The sequence below is a fragment of the Petaurus breviceps genome, unplaced genomic scaffold, assembly GCF_028583685.1.
Source record: "Petaurus breviceps papuanus isolate PSGF00001 unplaced genomic scaffold, PetGlider_PUasm1.0 558, whole genome shotgun sequence".
Taxonomy (NCBI): Eukaryota; Metazoa; Chordata; class Mammalia; order Diprotodontia; family Petauridae; genus Petaurus; species Petaurus breviceps.
This window is the reverse complement of record NW_027186376.1, coordinates 4,972,266-4,993,488: the sequence shown is the minus strand read 5'-3', so window position 1 is coordinate 4,993,488 and position 21,223 is coordinate 4,972,266. Positions and strand designations below refer to the sequence as shown.

At 52.2% G+C, this 21,223-nt stretch overlaps 1 protein-coding gene across 1 annotated transcript; it reads left to right on the top strand.

The window, feature by feature from the left end:
* Positions 1-511: 511 nt before the first annotated feature.
* On the top strand, positions 512-19,410 carry PANX2 (pannexin 2). The gene is made up of 3 exons (XM_069102831.1): positions 512-737; positions 9,242-10,699; positions 17,564-19,410. Exons 1-3 carry the CDS (start codon positions 512-514, stop codon positions 17,920-17,922), a joined length of 2,043 nt encoding a protein of 680 aa, XP_068958932.1. The 3' UTR covers positions 17,923-19,410.
* Positions 19,411-21,223: the final 1,813 nt, after the last annotated feature.

The window sequence follows — 21,223 nt, the reverse complement described above, 5'->3', positions numbered from 1 at the left end:
GGGCCGAGCTCTCAGCTTTTCTGGGCCCTTTCATGTAATTCATTATTATTATTATTTTATTTATTTATTTATTTTTTTTGCCAAGTCATCGGAGGCGCCGCAGCTGCCGCGGGGCGCGGTGCGGGGGGGACGGGGAGGGGGCCCAGGCGCAGGGGGAGGGGGCCGCGGGAAGGAGCCGCGCGCGCCGCCAAGTTGCCGGAGGTAAACAGGCCCCGCGCCCCCTCCCCGCTCCCGCGCTCCGGGCCGCCCGGGGCCGGGGGGAGGGGGTGTCCGCAGTGGCCTCCGGGGGGCGCGGGGTCCCGCGGCGGCCCGGGGCGGCCGATCCCGCAGAGCGAGAGAGCGCCCGCGCCGGAGGCGAGGCGAGGCGGGACGCGGGCCGGGGCTGGGCCCCGAGCGGGGCGCCCCCGCCTCCGCCCCCCGGGCCGGCCGGCCGCCGAGCCCTGAACTCGAACGCCGCCGCCCCGGAGGCAGCGGCCGGGCCCGGGCCGGGGCAGCCCCGCCGCCGCCCCCCATGCACCACCTGCTGGAGCAGCCCGCGGACATGGCGACCGCGCTGCTGGCGGGCGAGAAGCTGCGGGAGCTCATCCTGCCCGGCGCCCAGGACGACAAGGCGGGCGCGCTGGCCGCGCTGCTGCTGCAGCTCAAGCTGGAGCTGCCCTTCGACCGCGTGGTCACCATCGGCACGGTGCTCGTGCCCATTCTGCTGGTCACTCTCGTCTTCACCAAGAACTTCGCGGGTAAGAGCCAGCCGGCCCGGGGCCGGGGGCAGCTCTCCCCGTCCCTCCCCAGCCTCGCCTTCCGCTGCGCTCTGGCCAAGATGGAGAGGGGGGGAGCGAGAGGGAGAAGCAGCAGGGTTGGGAAGGACCAGCGTCTGTGGGTGTGCGTGTCTGTGGGTGTCTGTGTGTGCGTGCGTGTCTGTGTGTACAGGGGCACGGGTGCTGGGCAGACCCTCCCAGCTTTCACTGCCCCCGCCGCTGAGAAGGGACGGAGGCGCTCTCCACAGCCCGCCGCCCCAGGAGCGGCCTGACGCTGGACAGCTCCAACGGGGCTGAGCACTAGAAAGCAGAGCGCAGGCTGGCGGGGCCTTGGGAGCTGGCTCAGAACCCCAGAGCCGCGGGCTCTTCCCCTCAGAATGGGATAAAACAAGCCGGGCAGCCTCTCCGCGGGTGCCTTCGGGAGCATAGCATCGTCAGCCCCGTCACCAGGAAACTGTTGCCAGGCAGGAGCGGCCACAGAAGGGGGCCCTCCTTCACTGGGCCCTGGGTTAACTGGGGCCTTCCCATGGCTCCTCTGTGCCCATGTGACCTCAGCTCTTCCTTTAAGGAAAAGCCCTGATACACAGTCAGAGACACCCACCCGGAATGTTCCAGCCCCTGGTAGCATAGAACCCCAGAGAGGGCTAAAGCTAGGCAGAGGTTGCTGGCAGGCATCTCTGTTAACCATGCTGAAGGAAGGGAGATGCCAGAAAACACCTCAATTGGGTGTTGGGTGGATCCCACCCACCACACACACTGGTGTACAGAAATGCCCGGCCACATACCTGCACTAACTGGGGTGAATTGCCCTGTTTTAAATAAATGCATACCTCCGGTGAAGAAGGCCACCGGGAGTAGCAGACATTTCTTGGTCAACAGAGAAACCAGTCAGAGGGCAAATCCAGATGAGGTCCAGGGGGCAGGTCCCAACTTCTCCAGTGCCCCAAACTGAAAGGAGCCTGGCCTGGGGTGGGCAAGGTTTGGGGAGGGGGTGAGACATGTAGGACTCTGTTTTCTATTGTTGAAGGAATGAGATAGGGCTGTTTAGCTGGAGAAAAAGAGATCTGCATGGGTGAGGAGGGAATGGGGGGGGGAGGACAAATGCCAAGTTAGCTGCCTTCAGGTATTTGAAAGAAAGAGGAATTCCCCTTGTTTTGCTTGGCTCTAGAAAGCAGACCCAGAAGCAGGACTAGAGGGGAAAGGTGCCAAGAATCGAATCAGCTGGATGGCAGGAAGACTGTCTAATGATGACAGCCATCCAGCATTGGGGCAGGCTCACTTCTCTAGGAGTAAACTCCCTCATTACAAATGCTTAAACATTAGCTGAATGGCACCCTGACAAGGATCCGAGGAGGGCCTTCCTGAGCCGAGCAGAAGGCTGGACTGGATGCCCTCCGAGGCCCTTCTAAAGGTCTCTGATTCTAAAATTAGGTATTGTGATGTCTCCATGAGCAGTAACAGCACTGATGAGATGACGTGTGTGAAGCTGTTTGTAGACCCTAATGTCGTATATGAGCCAGTTATTATTTTCAGCATCTTCATAATTATTATTTTAATATGTGTTAGTTAGCTTGTTTTTGAAATATCCACACAGCTCCCAGCTGCCAAAATGATCTTGCTGGGACTCCAGCCTGACCAGGTTCAAGTCTACTCTGGGTCCAAATGCTGGTGTGTGTGTGTGATCTCAGAATGTCGATGGAAGGGATTCCCCTTAGAGGGGGTGATGCTTTTAGCTGGGGGCACCAGGGAAGGCCTCCAGTCAGAGATGGCCCTGGAACTGAGTCTGGAAAGAAACAGGAAGTCTGAGGAGAGAAAACACCCAGGCACGGGATGCAGCCAGTGCAAAGACACAAAAGCCAAAGATGAAATGTGATGTAGAGGGAATGGGAAATGGGCTCATTTGGTCGAGATTTTGGCATGTGAAGGGGATAATGTAAATCAACCTGGGAAGATTCATCAGAGGCAGATTTTTTGTGAAGGACTTTCATTGTCCACCACAGAAGTTTGCATTTTGTTCTAGGGAACTCAGAATAACCTTAGTAACTTTATGATAAAACATTAGCATTTCAAATGCAGCATGTGCAAAACAGAACTGACCCCCCCCCCAAACCACTCTTTCAGCCAATCTCTCTGTCTTTTGAGAATCCCACCATAGTTCCAGTGGCCCTCCAGGGATCAGATCCTCATCTTAACATGTCCCCTCACTGCCCTTCATGCACTTGCAAACTGGCTCTTCTCCAACTTCCTTGTTACATCTCCCTTCCTCGAGTGTTTGCACAAGCTGTGCCCCATGCCAGGACCGCACTCGCTCCTCCTGCATCTCAGTCCCTTGGGATGCACATCTTTCTTCAATGGTCCCCAGCTGTCATCTAGTTTATGAAGTATTTTCTTTTATCATTCAACATGTCTTCTTTTGGTCTCTCTCCCACCTTCCTTCTTCTCCCTCATTTTAAAAATAAACCTTCTGATGTGCACAGTCGAACCAAACAAATTACTGAATTGGCCATGCATGTCCAAAAAAACTCTCTCCTCCTGTATCTGGAGTCCCTCCCCTCTGTCAGGAGGTTGGCAGCATGCTACATCTTTGGGTGTCCAGACCAGTGGCTTGACATTGAGTTGACCAGAATTCTCAAAAGTGGCTTCAAAGTCTTCCAGAGTTGTTTTCCTTTATAATGTTGTTGTGCAAATTGCTGTCTTGGTTCTACTCACTTTGCTCTGCTCTACTCACTTAGTTCATTCAAGTCTTTCGAATTTCCCCTAAACCTTCCATTTTATCATTTCTTATATGATTAGTTTCCATTCCATACATATGCCATATTTTGTTCATCCATTCCCTAATAAGTGGGTATGCCTTTAGTTTCTTTCTTTCTTTCTTTTGTTGGTGCTATTACAAAAAGAGCCACTATAAATATTTTGTACACAAGGTTCCTTTTCCTTCTTCTTTGATCTCTGTGAGGCAGAGGTATTGGTATCACTGGGTCAAAGAATATTCACAGTTTAGTCATTTGGGAGGGGCATAGGTCCATATTGTTTTCCCGAATTACTGGACCAATTAATTCGCAGTTCCACCAACAATGCATCAGTGTGCCCGTTTTTCTATAGCCCCTCCAACATTTATCATCTTCTTTTTTGTCATCTTTGCCAATGTGATGGGTATAAAGTAGAACTCTAGAGTTGCTTTAATTTTCATTTCTCTAATTATTAGTGATTTGGAGCATTTTATATGATTATTTCTTATTTGGTTTTCTTCCTCTGAATACCAATTCTTCATATCCTCTGATCATTTATCACCTGGAAAATAGCTATTAGTCTTATACATTAAAATAAGATCTTTATCAGAGAAACCTGCCACAAAGGTTTTTATTTTTATTCTTTATAGTAACCTAATACCCTTCTAGTTTCAACTGGATTGATTTTGTTTACGCAAAAATTTTTGAATTTCATATAATCAAATGTGTCTTTTACTTTCTTGGATCTTCTCTGCTCATTGTTTGGTCATCCATACAACTGTTAATTTCTTCGTCACTCCTCTAATTTGATTTTGATGTCACCCTGTATGTCTCAGTCACTTATCCATTTGGACCTTATCTTGACATATGGTGTGAGAAGTTGGTCTAGGCCTAATTTCTGCTTCATGAAGCATTTTCTGGTCCCCCAATTGTTGACATTCTCCTGGCTTCCTTTCCCATCCATCACTCTCAGCTGCTCAGATGCCTTTATGTCCCTCTGAGCCCCCTGACAGCCTAGGGAGTCAGGGAACTACTCCCAACATCTGAAACCTCATTGAGAAGATGTGGAAACTGATATCTCAAGAGGGAAGTGACTTGTCCCAAATCGTGCATCGATCATGGAGAAAACTGAATCCATCTTTCTCACAGTGGACCCAACACGTGACTGTCTGCACTCCACCTGAGCTTCAGTGAGAGGCGGCCCATTCCCCTTTGGGAGAGCTGGGGGGTAGGGCCTGAAGGAGGTCACCAGGGAGTCAGGAGGACATGGAAGAGGACAGGGGAGTCTCGAGGAGTTCAGAGAGTAAGGGAGGCAATCCTCCCAAAGCAGTCTGTTCCATTTTGAGAATGCCCTAATTATTAAACAGTCTTTCCTGACATCAAACCTAAGTTTGCATTTTGGCACCTGCTCCCTAGTGCCTCGAGCTCTGCTCTTCAGCACCCTAATCCTTCTCCCAAGTGGCCATGCTTTAATTACAGGAAGTCAGTGATCAAGCCCCACCCAATTTCCTCTTCTCTGCTCCCCACCCCCTTCCATGACTTCTCTTTTCCAGGCCAAACGCTCTGGGTTCCTTCAGCTCCTCCTGGGATGGCTTGGTTTGAAAGTCTCTCAGCCCTTCCACCCCCATCCCTGCCCTTGCCACTTTCCTCTGGCCATGCCCTGTTTGCTGATGCCATTCCTCAAATGCAAATCCAGAATCCTGCTGCTCCCAATGGGATCTGATGGGGCTGATGGGCAACTCCTCTCTTAAAGGGAGCTGGAGGCTACAGTCCCTTTTTCCTGCCCTGTCATTCTGCTGACCGCTTTGAACCTGCAGGCCACTAATACTGGCCCAGCCTGAGCTTTCCCTGCCCTAGACCCCCATCTGAGCTTGAGGATCCCCCCATGTCTCTTTGTAGCATCTTTGTCTGATTTCCCACCTTCTTCATCACCACCTCCTTTGCCACACTGTTCAGACTGTGATTTCTGTGGACCGGGGAGGATCCCAGGAGATCCTAGCTCCCAGGCTATGCATGACAAGGGAGAACAGGCCACAGAGAGACCACCCATTTGTCACCCTGCTATTTGTCAGGCACTCCATCAGCCTCTGGGACAAGGAAACCATTCCAGCCCTCAAGGAACCTGTACTGGTATCAGGGGAAACACACATGTACAGTCAGTGAATGCAAAGTCTTGGGAGCTGGGTGTGTGGCATGTTGTGTGGCTGAAGAAACCAAGTAAGACTTCCTGGAAGAGACAGCCCTGCACCTCCTCTTAGAGAAGCTCAGGCTTTCTTAAAAAGGGGCAGGGGGAGGAGGGAAAGCATTCCAAGGGCCAGGGAGGGAGCTTTCTAAGCAAAGGTGAGGAGAGAAGAGATAGTGTTTCCATGGTGCCTGAGGACATGGCAAGCTTGGATTGTAGGGTGTGTCCAGAGCAGTAAGACTAGGAAACAGGCACAAGATAGACTGTGAAGGACTTTAAATGCTGAATCAATTATAGGGAACCATGAGAGTATATTGGGCAGGGGAGGGACATGGCCAGACCTGGGCTTTAGGAGAATCATTTAGGCAGCCAGGAGGATGGAGGCCATACTGTAGGGGGCACAGACTTGGGGCTGAGACCAAGCAGGAGATCACTGCCTAGGCCAGGAGGAAGCAGTGAGGGCCTGCACTAAGGCGGTGAATCATGAGGTGAGTGGAGAGAAGGGGATGGATTGGAGAGATGCTGTGGAGGGCTGACAGACAAATGCGGCAAGTGATTGGATGTGGAGAGTGAGGGAGAGTGAGAACAGAGCATGACTGAGAGGGAGAGTGGTCTCCTTGACAGTAATTGGGAATTTGAGAAGGAAGAGTTGGGGGGGGGGGCAGATAGTAGATTCAGCTTTGTACCTGCTGAGTTTGGAGTCCCTGTAGGATATGCAGAAGGAGAGGTCCAAAGGGTACAGTGCTGGAGCACAGGAGAGAGGCGCCAGCCCTAGGGGTCATCTCTGTAGAGAAGATTGTTAAGCCCAGAGACCTGAAGAGATGAGAGAATGTAGAGAAAGAAAAGAAGAGGGCCCCGCCAGAGACCTGGGAGCCAATGGAGCCTATGACCGTGACACCCAGAGGAGGCTCAGGCTCAGGCCCGTGTCAAGAACTGCTTGGGCCAGTGATGGCCAATGGAACAGACAGAGGCAAACCTTTTCCTGGGTTTTTTTTTTCCCCAGAGAGGAGAATTTTCAGGCTCTTTTGTGGCTCTTGGGAATTGATGGGATCGATAATAAAGATTCATTTCTTTCCAAAAGCAGTTGGATTTGAGATGCATCCAGTTAGAGAAATCCAATGGCAATTTGGTAGTGCAGTGAGGGGAGGGATTGGGGAGGGAGGCAGCCCTAACCATTTTTTTATTTGAGAGGTAGCCAATAAACATTTGGGGAGAGGCAGGAAGTGAACGAAGTCATCCAAGAGTGCCCCCCTGCCCTTCCTTCTCTGTCAGGCTGATCCCTACCTTCAAGGAAATAGAGGATGGGGGGGGGGGGAATCCCTGGGCTCAGCAGGGCCTTCAGCTCTGTGCTTAGGCCTGCTAATGTTCAGTTATTTCATTCTCTCTATTCTCTTTCCACAATGTCTATGCCTCTAGAATAAGTGTGGGGGCTGTACCTGTCATCCTTCAGCTTTGTCCCCCCACTACCTAGTGTTGTGGTTTGGGTATTTCAGTCATGTCTGACTCTCTGTGGCCCCATTTGGGGTTTTCTTGGCAGAGACACTGGAGTGTTCGCCATTTCCTTCTCCAGCTCATTTTACAGATGAGGAAACTGAGGCAAACAGGGTGAAGTGACTTGCCCAGGGTCACACAGGTAGTAAGTGTCTGAGGCTGGATTTGAACTCAGGAAAAAGAGTCTTCCTGACTCCAGGCCTGGCACTCTGTCCTAGCTGCCTGTACACAGTAGGCCCTTAATAAAGAACTGTTGCTGGACTGAATATCACTTCCATTCTCTCCTTCATATCCACGACCCCCACCCTAACTCACACCCTCCTCATTTCTTGTCTGAACTATTGCAACACCTTCCTGACAGGCTGTCAGCCTCCAGTCTCTCCCCTCCAAACCACAGTGTCTATACAATCTGTCTAATATGTACATGTCTAATCATCTCTCCTGGCTGCCATGTCACCGTGGTGACTTGTATGGAGCTGACAGCTCCCCAAACACCCTCAATCTTTTTGTCAACTGGACACCAGACAAGCCACCCATTCCCCATTCTGGACCTCTGAAGCTGATCCTTTTGAAACCAATAGTAGGGTTTTATATTCACTCTTATTCATATTTAAGCCCAATTTTCTAATCTATCAAGACTTTTTTATTCTATCTCCCAGTATGTTAGCCGGGCCTCTGAGATATGTGTCATCAGCAGACGTAGTAAACATACTTTCTATCCCTTTACATGAAATCATTGACAAAAAATATTTAATAACACATATAATAGTACAAAAAATAGCACAAATCCAAATACAGATCCCGCTGAGAGGTCGACCTCCTCATTACCTGACGTCAAGCCCAGCCTATTGGCCAGTAATGAATGCTCCTCATTACACTGCATTTGCCCTTCGTTTTTTGTCCACAATGATAATGTGAAAGGTTGTGTCAAGTGCTTTGCTGAAATTGCAGTTAACGCTGCTATCTGCAGCATTTCCCCACTCTACTAGACCAGGAATCCTGCTCCAAAAAGGAAAAGAGGTTGGTCTTGTGTGACTTGTTCTTAGGAAGTAATGCTGATACCTTTTTGATCACTGCTTCCCTTTCCAGAAATTCACTGTCCTTTTAATGCTATGCTCCAGAATTTTGCCCCAAATCAAAGTCAGGCTCCCCAGTTTGTCATTTACAGACTCTAACCTCTCCCCTTTTTTTGGAAATCAGAACATTTGCCCTTTTCTATTTCTTCAGGTCATCTTCTACCATCTCTCCCATAAAACTATCTGTGGCTCCTATGGGAAAGTGGCATGTGTCTCTAGAGCTGACCCAATGTCAAGGGCGAGGCACTGGCTTTAGAGTCCTTGGACGTGGGTCAAAATTATAGTTTGGGGTCAAAGGTTCCTAGGGCTAGACCCCTAGGACACTTTAGAGGTCATTTCTCCCCACCCCACCCCCATTTTACAGATATTCAAACAGGCACTGAGTGATGGACTCCAGATCACACAGGTACAGGTGTCAGAATGAACCCAGATCCTCTGACTCCAAATCCACTGTTCTTTCACACTGTCCGTGGGACCTGGGGCAAATCTCTACACAGGCCTCACTCCCTTCATCTGTAAAATAAGTAGGTTGGACTATATGATCTCAGGGGCACCTTCCAACTTTATATCCTTGTTTTGGAAACTTCACGAATGTGAAAAGTTAGTATTATTATGAAAGGATATTTCAGAAAATGGCCCTGGGTCATTTGTATTCAAGGTCAGGTACCTTCCACTGAAGAAGCAGGGGGAGAATGGGAGAGCTCCCAGACTGTACAGCCTGCCAGTCCTTGTCCTGGCTGGACCCCCAGGGGCTCCTCCTGTCTCCAGCCAAGGTCTGTCCCGGCTCAGTCTCCGAGTTCATATAAAACCCTTAAACTCCAGGGACAGGTGGGATGGGGATAAAGGGAAATTACTGGTTTCCCTCCTTGGACATCAGTACTGTGTGAATGTTTCTTTCGGTGCCCACCCCAATCTCTGCCCTCCCCTTGCCAGGAGGGATGAGCCCTGTGGACCCCCTCCCCGTCCCTGCCATGACCCTGAGCCGTGTCTCTCCTCTCTGCCCTCCAGAGGAACCCATCTACTGCTATACCCCTCACAACTTCACCAGGGACCAGGCCCTCTATGCACGCGGCTACTGCTGGACAGAACTTAGGGACGCCCTGCCCGGGGTGGACTCCAGCCACTGGCCCTCCCTCTTCGAGCACAAGTTCCTGCCCTATGCCCTGCTGGCCTTCGCCGGCATCATGTACGTCCCTGCCCTGGGCTGGGAGTTCCTGGCCTCCACCCGCCTCACCTCGGAGCTCAACTTCCTTCTCCAGGAGATCGATAACTGCTATCACCGCGCGGCCGAGGGCCGGGCCCCCAAGATCGAGAAGCAGATCCAGTCCAAGGGCCCCGGCATCACGGAGAGGGAGAAGCGCGAGATCATCGAGAACGCCGAGAAGGAGAAGAGCCCCGAGCAGAACTTGTTCGAGAAGTACCTGGAGCGGCGCGGCCGCAGCAACTTCCTGGCCAAGCTCTACCTGGCGCGCCACCTGCTCATCCTGCTGCTCAGCGCGCTGCCCATCAGCTACCTGTGCACCTACTACGCCACGCAGAAGCAGAACGAGTTCACGTGCGCGCTGGGCGAGCCGCCCGACGGCCCGCGCGGCTCGGTGCGCGTCAGCTGCAAGCTGCCGTCCGTGCAGCTCCAGCGCATCATCGCGGGCGTGGACATCGTGCTGCTGTGCTTCATGAACCTCATCATCCTGGTCAACCTCATCCACCTCTTCATCTTCCGCAAGAGTAACTTCATCTTCGACAAGCTGCACAAGGTGGGCATCCGCACGCGCCGCCAGTGGCGCCGCTCGCAGTTCTGCGACATCAACATCCTGGCCATGTTCTGCAACGAGAACCGCGACCACATCAAGTCGCTCAACCGGCTGGACTTCATCACCAACGAGAGCGACCTCATGTACGACAACGTGGTGCGGCAGCTGCTGGCCGCGCTGGCCCAGTCCAACCACGACGCCACGCCCACGGTGCGGGACTCGGGCATTCAGACGGTGGACCCCAGCGCCAACCCCGCCGAAGGCGACGCGGGGGAGCCCCCCGTGGTCAAGCGCCCCCGCAAGAAGATGAAGTGGATCCCCACCAGCAACCCCCTGCCCCAGCCCTTCAAGGAACAGCTGGCCATCATGAAGGTGGAGAATCACAAGGCAGACAAGCCCAAGCCTGTGCGGAGGAAGACGGCCACGGACACGCTCATCGCGCCGCTGCTGGACGCCAGGGCTGCTCACCACAAGGGCGCTGGGGCTGCAGACCCCACGGCCCCCGGCCCCTCCTCCGCCCCGCCGTCCGCAAGCGGCGAGAAGAAGCACGCCAGGCACTTCTCCCTGGACGTCCATCCCTACATCCTCAGCAGCAAGAAGCCTAAGCCGGAGCTCCCGCGCATTGCTGCCCTGCCCGCCTCCAAGAGCCAAGAGGGTGCCTTCCTGACCCAGGGGGAGGACTGTGGAGGGACCCGCAGCATGGCGCCTGCCAAAGGTAGGAGAGTGGGGCAGGGCTGGGGCGCAGCGAGCTCCACTCAGGGATGGACAGGATGGGAGCGGGAAGGCAGGGAGAACCGAGAGCCACATTACAAAGTAATTTTGGCATTGCGGGGCATTACAAAGTAATAATAATAAGCTGAAAAATTAGAGAACAACAATTCCCCCCCCCCCCAACCAAGAACCAGACTGACAGAGGCCACTGTCCTTCAGAACAGAACCACGAGCCTAGAAATAGGAACAGGGAAATCCCAGCGCCATAAAGACTGTGTGTGCTTTACTCCGCAGGACAGGCGCAAAACCACCCTCAGACTCTGGACCATGGCCATAGCAAGTGCCTGAAGTCAGGCGCCTGCCTTGGAATTAGGGTTAGGGTGGTTTTCATTTACAACAGATTAGCAGGAGAGGGTGGGCTGCTCCCCAAACCTAGAAGAAGCGAGACAATCCCAATGTGCCAGCCTGGGGGCATCCCGGGAACCAGTCCCGCTCTGAGCATCCGGAATGGATTCTTCAGGCCTGTGCTGGCTGCTCACCACGACCTCTCTGGGCAAGAAGTTTGTGTTCAGTAACCTGTGCACAAGAAGGGACAGACACATGAGATGTGGGAGAAAGATTTCCATTCAGAGGGCTCAAGAAGCATTTTTACATGGTTCAGCAGTTGAAAGAGAGGAGTACCAAAAAATATATAGATACAGATATATAGATAGATATAAAAGGGGTGGCTAGATGGTGCAGTGAATAGAGTACTGGCCCTAGAGTCAGGAGGACCTGAGTTCAAATTCGGCCTCAGACACTTAACATTTACTAGCTGTGTGACCTTGGGCAAGTCACTTAACCCCTATTGCCCTTCCTTCCTCCCCCCAAAAAAGCAAAAAAAAAAAAATCATAAGAGAGGAGTACCTCTGGATGGAAAGTTCATTGATGGGTGACAGCGTATTCTTTGATGATCCTTGGCAACAAGATAGGATGGGCCTTGTTCTTTTGAAGTGATCTTATCCTTCTCTATCAGCCAGATAAAGAAAGAATCCAAAAACCCTCAGGGAACCTCAGTCACTTTATTGGGGGGGTTAAAAGCCTTTCAGAGTACACTCAGTGATGCTGTCTCAGGAGGTACCAAGGAGGGTGGTTTAACCTGCAGATGATCCAAGAAGCAAGATGTGGAGAGGAGCATCTCTAGGGTCTGACAACAGGGTATGACCACGTGTCTCAGTTCTATAGAAGCAAAACCTCAGGGACCTTCTTTCCTTGGGCAGCTATTTTGGCATTTGAGCCCCTGCAGGACTTGGCTCATAACACAGCAAACATTCCCCACTCTGTAGCAGGAGACAAGGCGGTTCCCTGAAACAGCTGCATGAGTAAACCAGCCAGCCACCTAGCCCCTACTATGTGTAGGTGTATGGGAGAACTGAAAGCCTAATTGACAAGTATGGTTTCTGCTGGGTCTCTGCTTTTGTTAGTGGTGGGTAGCAGCTGTGAGTGCACAAAGCCAGCTTTGCTTCCCTCCTAGAGGAGGAGATGCAAGGTTTGGAAGAGGCACCTTTCCTTGAAGTAATGGAAGAAGAGTTCCAAAGGAGAAAGAAAAGGAAGATGTTTCTTCGGTCCCTTCCAGCTCTGGAGCCAGGATCCTTTCACTCTTGGGGAATCCTACCTCAGGAGGGGAGAAATTGCAACACTGGGAAGAAAAGGAAAGACCGTGGAATACTTTGGGAGCAAGGTGGCAGAGTGAGTATGGTCCCAAAGAGGGCAAACCTTGGTCCCAGAAGAAGCTGTGATTGCCAAGGAATCTGAATCCACCAGGGCCACTGGTCAGAGGAAGGAGGAAGATGTTGGTGCTTGGTGGTGGTTGGTGAGTCTTAATGGGACAATCAAGAGAAATGCTCCCTGTGACCTGGGTATGACCCCTTCCTAAGGTCTGCCAAGCCTGGTGACCACTATGCACTCTTGGTGATTTATGTGGGGACAAATAGAACCCCCAGAAAGCACCTATAAAGCATTTCTGGAGAAGATGAAATCCTGAATGAGGAACCAAAGACCTTAGAGAGACAAGTAAGGGTTTTTTTTTTTTACTACTGCTGGTTGAAGGTGGAAGCTTGACAAGAAAAGGTGATCCACTGTCAGAGAGTGAAAACCGGCTCTATGGAAGAGATTGGACTGATAGGCTCTTTGCCACGGGTAAAGTATATCTCATGAGGACCATTCAAGTTAATTTCTTCAGAGACTTGCAGATTAAACCCAAAGGGTTTTAAGCTGAGAACAGAAGGGAAAAAAAACCTACCCATAAAGATCTGTCACGCTGGAGACCACAGAGACTAGAGGCAACTGTTAGTGAAGAGAACAGTGACTCACAGAGGGGCATATCCAGGAAGAGAGCCACCACTAAGGCCCATGGCCTCAGGACATGTGGCCACGTCCATCTGTGCGGAAAGAGAAATAGCAAGTGAACTGAAGAAGGAAGCAAAGTGAGCGACCGAGATATGGGAGATCAGTCACGGCAGAAAAATGGGAATAACTGAAAGGTATTCAGACTTCAGAAGAAAAAGCAAGGAGAGATGGAGTCCTAACTCATGGGAGAATGTATTCATGGAAGTGGACGGAGGCGGAGGAGCATTGGAGAGGGAGGAGATCAGAAGTGATGTTGTGACTGGTGTGTATCACAGACCAGTGGGGTCACAACGAAGAAACAAAAGAGAAGTTCCAGAGAGTGATGGAGAGGCCAGCATCTGCACTTGATAGAGAAGGGATGGGAGACCTCCAGTCTTCTTGGACCCCTCTGGTGCTCTGGGGCTCACTCTGCCAACTTCTCAATTTGGCTTTAACATTCTTGGAATCTGGTAGAGGAAGTGACCAAGGGGGCTACTAGTCTGGAGCTAATTCTGACCAGCACAAATGAACCAGCTGGTGCTGGAATAGAAGCGGTGAGAACCTTGGAAGGGAGCCCTCCATGTTTAACTTTGTGATAGATGAGTAGGAAAAAGAAGCCTGCATCTGGGTTTCAGGAAGTGGATTTCAAAGGCTTTGTAGGAAGGATAGCCAGTAACTCCTGGCCTAAAGCTCTCCAGGGAAGCTGACCTGAGAACAGGATGCTCTTCCAAAGCATGCCATTCTAACAACACAAACACAAAGGACTCCAGTCAGGAATAAAGGGGGAAGTTCCCTAAATTGAGTATTGTGGATACAGGGAACTCATTGGCCAACTCAGATTTGAAAAAGGCAGTGTACAAAATGGAAGGAGGGCATCATTGAAGACAAATACGAAAAAGCAGCAACCGAGCGCTAAAGACCAGGAGGAGCTGAGGCCAGCGAGAGAGCTGGGACAACAAAGAGGGGCTCAGGGACGAAAAGAAGATTGGAGAAGGGATAACACTGCCCCAGGTGGATCGGATGATGACCAAAGGAGGCAACGGAGGAAAGGAAGAACTACTCAATTCTTCACTTGTGTTTTCTCTACAAAAAAAAGGATGGTTTTCTGATGGGGAATGGAAAAGCAGAACTGACCAACAATCGACTAAAATCCAAGATAAATGGAAATAGGAAGAGAGGAGTAACAAGGCACCTCAGAGAAGTCAGGTTATCAGACCCAGATAAGCTACATGCTAGGGGGTATGATAAGTGATAGACGGAATTGCTAAACAGCTCTTGGAGAATTACGAGAAAGTGTGGAGAATGGAGAAGGAACCGAGGTCCTGGCAAAGGGCAAATGTCATCCTAATTTTCATGAAGGGGGAAAAGACAGTTTCTTCAGATGATAAGCCAATGAACTTGACTCTGGTTCCTCTCAGAATTCTAGAAAGGACAATTAAAGGAGTGGTAGGTCAAAAAAGGAAATTTCTTTGAAAAGGAAATAACAATCACTGAGAGCCAGCATTGCTTCCTCCAAAACAGATCGTGCCATACTAACCTCATTTCCTATTTTGACAGGGTTAATGGACTGGTCAATTAGAGAAATGCCCTAGATTGAGTAGATTTCAGCAAAGCGTTTAACCAAGACTCTCATGCCCTCCTTGGACAAGATGGAGAAATGCTGAGCTAAATGGTAGTGCAGTTAGCTGGATTCAGAACTCATCAGATGCCTGGAGCCAAAGAGGGCTCCCTAGGAGTGCTGGCACACTGGGCGTGGCATCAAGCCCCAATAGAAATGGGCACATATTGACCTAGAGAACCACAAAGTACATTATCTGTGTCATATTGCAGCTTTGTTAAGCGTTTCTCGGTGACGTTTTAATGTGGATCAGGCCTGCTAGGGAGTTTTGGGGGCCACATGAGGGCTCAGGCCAAGAGCTGAACAGCTCTCCTGTAGTTATCCAGAGAAGGGCATTTGTATTTGTCTTCAGTGGGATGGAGAGAAGGCCAGGGACTAACCAGGCTAAATGAAGATTGCTTGAAAGCTCTGGGATGGTTAGTGGAAAGAGAAGACTCCGGATTTGGGGCCCTCTTCAAGCATAGCAGGCCTGATGTTTACATGGCTTTCTAAGGCTTACAAAGCCCTGACAGACGGGATCTCATTCAGCCTCACAATACCTCTGTTAGGTAAGTACTCTGGCTATTATTACCCCATTCTAGAGATGATGACACCGAGGCTCAGAAGAGGGGATGGACTTGCCCAGAGTCAGGCCACCAGTATGTGTCTGAAGTGGAATTACAGCCCACATCTCTTCTGACTCCACACCTTGGAAAAGCCCCTGATGTTGGGGAAAGATTGGAGGCAAAAGGAGAAGGGGACAGCAGAGAATGAGATGGAGAGAGTGTCGAGGCAATGAGCAGGAGTTTGGACAGCCTTTGGGAGATAGTAGAGGACAGATGGGCCCATGGGGCCGCAAGGAGTCTGACACAATTGACCAACACCCCCTCCCCCTCCCCCTCCCACCCAAGTTTGTCTTTAAAAGTTTAGTGGAGGAAACATTGCACAGTGCTTGCCCCAGGCACCCCAACTGCCATTCCTGCTCTGATATAGAGTCCTGCCCTAAGAAAGTCCTCAGTTTGAGGGAGAGCCATGAACCTTGCCCTCAGAGAGCCCCAGGCCAGAGGAAGGAGGAAGCTGTCAGCCCAGCCTGATAGTATAGGGCAGCTCTCATCACTCAGTGTCCTGACATGCTTCAAGGACCAGTTCATCACCTAACAGGATCCAGGCCTTTGTGAGGGCTCCCTGCTCTCCTAGGAGCATGGAACCCAGGCTCACTTCCCTTGGACCACTGCCTTAAGGCACTGGCTCCAAGGCAACATGCTCATACACGAGAGCACCAGGCCCTGCAGGAATGTTTCCCTCGGGTCCGGATCATGCATAAGCTCCATCAAGGACCTCAGTCTTCGGTAACTCCCCAGCAAAACTGGAAGGGGCCAGTAAGCATCAGCAGCACTAGAAGGTCCCCACTGCTAGGTTGTATAACATCAACCTTGCTACTTTCTAGGAGGTCACGGTTTCTCACATAACTATGCCCGCCATATTTGTTCATAACCTGCTTGGTGTCTGCCCAATGTAGAGGAAAGAGGGTTGGATCCAGAAGTCAGAAGAGCTGGGTTTTTCTGCCACTTACTTGTGTGTCCTTGGGCAAATCGCTGGACCTCTTTGGGCCTCAGTTTCCTCATCTGCAAAGTTAGGAGGTTGAAATGGATGCTCTCGAAGGTCCCTTCTAGGGTGGTAGTGTTTTGGACCTTCCTCAGCCTCCTGAAGATATGAGTAATCATTCCTTTGAAAGGCCTTTGGCTGGTTACCAGCAGCTCTGTGGGGAGTTTACAGGATCCAGCTGTAATCCTTGCCTTTCTTAGTTACTGATACAGATCATCCCCTATTCAGGCTGACCAGCCCCTCAGCCCAGAAGACATCCCCAAACCCTTTGCCTTTGACCCTGTGATTTTCACATTTCACGACTTTGTGACTCTTCCCTGATCTATCACTAAGGCCCACCCACAGGGCCTAGAGCTAACCTCCTTGATCTCCCCTGGGCTCTGGACCCCTTCTCCTGCCGCTGCCACCATCTCCAGGTGTCCTTCCAGGCACCTGCTTTCCCCCTTCTTTTCATCATGTGCCTCAAAATCACACTATGGGACTATGTTCCATAGTCCTATAACACATGGCCCTAAACATGCAACAGTGAGGCCGAGCTTGGTGTGTGGCCTTTCTGGCCAGGGAGCTCCAGGTCATGGCATAGAGCTCTTTGAGATACCAATCATGAGTCATCCCCCCCGCCCCCAATACCTCACACTGATTCAGGATTTGCCCGCTTGGGCCCTCGGGATCAAGATCACTAGTCTGTTCTGTAATGCCAGCCTCATGAAGCAGGTCCGCCTTAGGGTGCTTCCTTAAGACCAAGAGGCAGCATGATAGAATGCTGGTCTTGCAGCCAGGGAGACCCGGACTCACATCCTCCCTCAAGTGCTTGCCTTGGCCCCTTGAGCAGTTCATTGACTTTTTGTGCCTGAGAAGGATGAACAGCGTGACAAGCTTCTTCGTGTGTGACATGAATGAAGGGAGCGGCGCCCAAGGTCTGTTCAGCTCTAAATCTGTGGTCCTCTCTCGTCCCCATCTAGCTTCCCTCTCCTCACCAAAAAAGAAAAAAAAATCAAGGAAAAGATTAAGTCCTACCAAATCAGAATTCCCAGCTCAGTTGGATCTCCAGTTTTACAAAGGGGGGAGACCCTGCACCCCCAGCCCTGTGCAGTGGGAGTGGTGTGATGAGAACCCATCCCAGTGTGCCATGTCCACTTTTGGTCACAGGGGGATGGATGAGAAAATGTCAGTGTCTGGATGCAGCCCTCCCCGCTGCTAAAGGCACAGCTGAGAGCATCTTGGGGGCTTGGGGGAAGATAACTATGGTCTGAAAGAAGATAGAGAGTCTGACACAGGTGCTTTTTATCCTGTTTTCAGATCCCCCAGGCCCAGAAAAAGAAATTCTGTACCCAGTGGAGCCATGCCGGGCCATCCCGCCCCCTCCAGGACCCTTCCATGCCTGTCCTACCACAACTACCGGGGTCCCTGGACCACCGCCTAGCGGCACCCCTGGCCTTGTGAAGCCTGAATCCATGGCTGTCTTGAGCCACAACTCCACTCACCCCCTGCTGCACATCAGCACCTTGTATGAGGACCACCGGGCAGAGGAGGAAGAGGAAGCCCCACCTCGAGCCTCCCCTGACATGGCTGACCTCATCACCATCCCCCCCCCAAAGCAGATTCTCATTGCTACCTTTGAGGAGCCCCGGACAGTTGTGAGTACTGTGGAATTTTAGAGACAGGCAACAAAGATCTCGTCCCCTAGTCCCCCCAGTCCTCATAGCCAGCCCACCTCTAGCCCTGGGTCATCATCAGGACCTGCCCCTGTGCCCCCCCCCACCAACCTGAAAGGAATCCGGCCACTGCATGCCCTCACCAAGATCCCCTGAAGCACCAGACCCAAGCACGAGTCTCCCACTAGACCCACTGCCAGTGCCCAGGGGCAGCTAGGGATCCTGCCTTCCCCACACATCCTCAGCCCCTGCTTAGCTACTGCTGCCTTGGCTCCCTGACCTCCAGGCTGGGGACTAGGGAGCGGCCTGTCCGCAGCCACTGTGGTTTTCAACGTGCACTTTAGCCAATGTCTCCCTCCCATCGTGGCCAATACCACCCAGAGCCACTTCCCAGGCCTTGCCTGACCCTGCCTGGCTAGCCTGCGCTTCCTACAAGAGTCTATAAGACCCTGGCCCAGCCCAAGCCACCTGTTACCTGTGCTTCCTGCAAACCACAGAGACTCATGGCTTAGCCCACAGGGCCTTCCCCATGGCCTCATGAACACCCGATATGCAATACAGTTCTGGGGATCAGGCTCCCCTTTGGTGGGAGGGGATGGGGGAAGGACTGCCAGGGTAGGTGCTCAGGATTGGTCCTGTCCTCAGGTGGGTTTGGGACAAGGCCCAAAGGCCTCCCCCCACCCCAAGAGGAGAGACGTGTGGCCCTGCGAGGGCCAGATGCAGAGTTTATTTTTTTAATCTATTTTGTCATTAACCTAGGGTGCTGGGGTATTTATTTCAAGAATGGATGTCTCCTCCCTGGGTACAGAAGGGTGGAAGGAAATTCACTTGGGAAACGAATGGGGGATCTGGAAGGGTGGGAACATTCAGAAGTTTCCCCATCCTTGCTGGGCCCAGGATGGCCGGTCACAGCCCACCAGCTACCCTCAGACTGGGGCTATCCTACATGGTGCAGTGATCCACCCAAAATCATTCCCTCTCAGGAAGGTTCAGTCTTCCTCCTAAGGAATCCTAACCCCCAACCCCACCCTGGTTTCATCACCTTGGAGCCCTGGCCTTCCCCAGGGCTCAGTCCCTCCAGGGTGATGTTCCCACCCTCCCAGAGCTCAGGCCTCTTCAATGTTCCTTAATCAATCCCTACCCCAGTCCCTTTCCCCAGCACCCTGGGCTCAGTGTCCTGCCTAGGGGCCAACCCCCCTACCCACCTAGCACCCTAGGCTCAGTGTCTCTCTTGGGGGCTGCCCCCCAGCACCCCCAGGCTCAGCGTCCCACCTGGGGGGCCAATCCCCCCCTTCAATTGCACTTTTCTCTTTACCACTCGACATCCATGTGTTTTCATTTTGTTATTAATGCTGTAATCGATCATTTATAATTCGGGTTTGGAAACTCACAGCCGAGTTTTCAGCAGAATGAGGAAGGAGGGAGGAAGAGGAGGAAGGATATGCAGAATGTACAAACCGTATCTTGCAATAACGGCCCGTCCGAGCCCCTGCCAGGCTCCCTCTGAGGGTGCTCGGGGTGGGGGGGCAGGCCAGGGCTGGGGGAGGGGAGGAGAGGGGGGCTGCCCTGGAAGGGGAAAGAAGGCTTCTATTACCTCAGACACGGCCACGGACAGCGGTGGTGAACAAAAATAGCACTAAATATATAAATAAATATTATTCTAACAACAGGTCTGCATCGTGTCCTCAGCCATCCTGCCCCGCAGAGACCAAGGATGGGACAAGGTGGGTCAGCCAGGCCAAGAAGGCCTCCAGGTTTGCCCACTCTGTTCCCCTTCCTCTCTTCAGTTACCGTGCGTCCCCAATCTCCTCCTGAAGTCAGGCCACTAAATGTGGTGGGGCCTTGGAGAAGAGAGATTGCTTATAAGTTTGGGAGGTGGGGAAGGTGGGAAGGGAAGGAAAGGGAAGGAAAGAAGGAAGTAAGGAACCAAGGAGGGCTTCCTGGACATGGAGGGTCCTGAAATGGCTCTGGAGAAATGGCTGAGATTTCCATCAACCCAGGATTGTGAGAACAAAAGAAGGCAGAGCCGGGGACCCGGCTAGAGCATCCCATGCAGCATGGGGTCTCCCAGGAATGCTGGATTTGGAGTCAGATCCCCTTTAGAAGCTGTGCAGTTCAGGCAAGGCACTTAATGCCTCTGAAGCCCGGCACCCTGATCTGCACAAGGGGGTGATAACCAGCATCCCGGGCTGCTCTGGGGAAAGTGCTTTGTAAATATTCAGAGCCTAGAGAAGTGTAGGTCATTACTGTAGGCCTGAGGAAGGAGGGAAGATGAGGTTAGAGCCAGTTTGGGGGTGGGGGAGCCTTGAATGCTGAGCTAAGGAGATAGAGAGGTCTTTCTTCTCCAGGCTGTGGGAGCCCCTGCAGATGTCTGAGTGATGTGGGCAGATATATGGGTGGGAAAGCTGAAGCTGGGAGCCAGGGAGGATGGAGGGATAAGAGGCAGGCCTGCCCCCCATGGCCCCCAAGGGATACCTGTCCTTGCGATGCTCCGAGGGAGGGATGAGTCCATATTCCAGGAGGCTGCTGCTGGGCAAGGCCAAGGCTGGCTTAGGAGCAGAGCAGCCCCACACACCAGGCTGTGGCCCCATTCTCTCTGGCCGACAAGCTTGTTGGCATGTTCAGTGAGACCCTCTGAGAGCACAGCCTGTTCTGTGTCAGCCCGGCCCCTTCAGGATCTGCCTCTGCTGGGCCCCAGCCCAGCTTCGCTGGCACCTGTTGGGGCCAGGAAGGAGTATCCTTTGCCTCTCAAAGGAGACCGAGATTGGAGACCTAATGGTTCCTTCCTGAGTGGGCACAGGTGAGATTTAGAGCTAAAAGGAACCTTAAAACCATCGAATCCACCATGTTTATCTTTTGTAGGGAAACTGAGAGGGAAAGATTCCCTGAGTCACATGGGAAGGAGGGAGCCCAGCTGGGGCCGGAACCCAGGGTTCCAGGGTTCTCCTGGTTCCAGGCTCACCAGTTTTCCCACTGAATGGGCATGCAAGAATAGATCAGCCTTGGCCCTTCCCCAGCGACCTCCCAATCCGGCAAGAACTGAGCTAGCATGAGGGCTGGCCAGAGCAAAGGGGCATGCCCCTGGGGGTCACCTGGCAGAGGTGGGCACAGAGGGCATTTGGGCAGAGGGATTGGTGTGGGCGAAGGCAAAAGAGGCCTGGACAGGGGAAGCTCTGCCTTCTGAGCTCCTTTCTGGATGGGGGACCTGGCGGACATCAGGTAAGTTGGGGCCAGATGGTGGGAGGCCTTCAGCCTCAGGCTCAGGGGTTTGGAATTTTCCATAGAAAAATTTCCCTACAGATGA

Coding starts and splice junctions, on each gene's coding strand:
- PANX2 (XM_069102831.1), top strand. CDS start 512: ATGCACCACCTGCTGGAGCAGCCCGCGGACATGGCGACCGCGCTGCTG. Junction 738..9,241: donor CTTCACCAAGAACTTCGCGG/GTAAGAGCCAGC, acceptor TCTGCCCTCCAG/AGGAACCCATCTACTGCTAT. Junction 10,700..17,563: donor CAGCATGGCGCCTGCCAAAG/GTAGGAGAGTGG, acceptor TCCTGTTTTCAG/ATCCCCCAGGCCCAGAAAAA.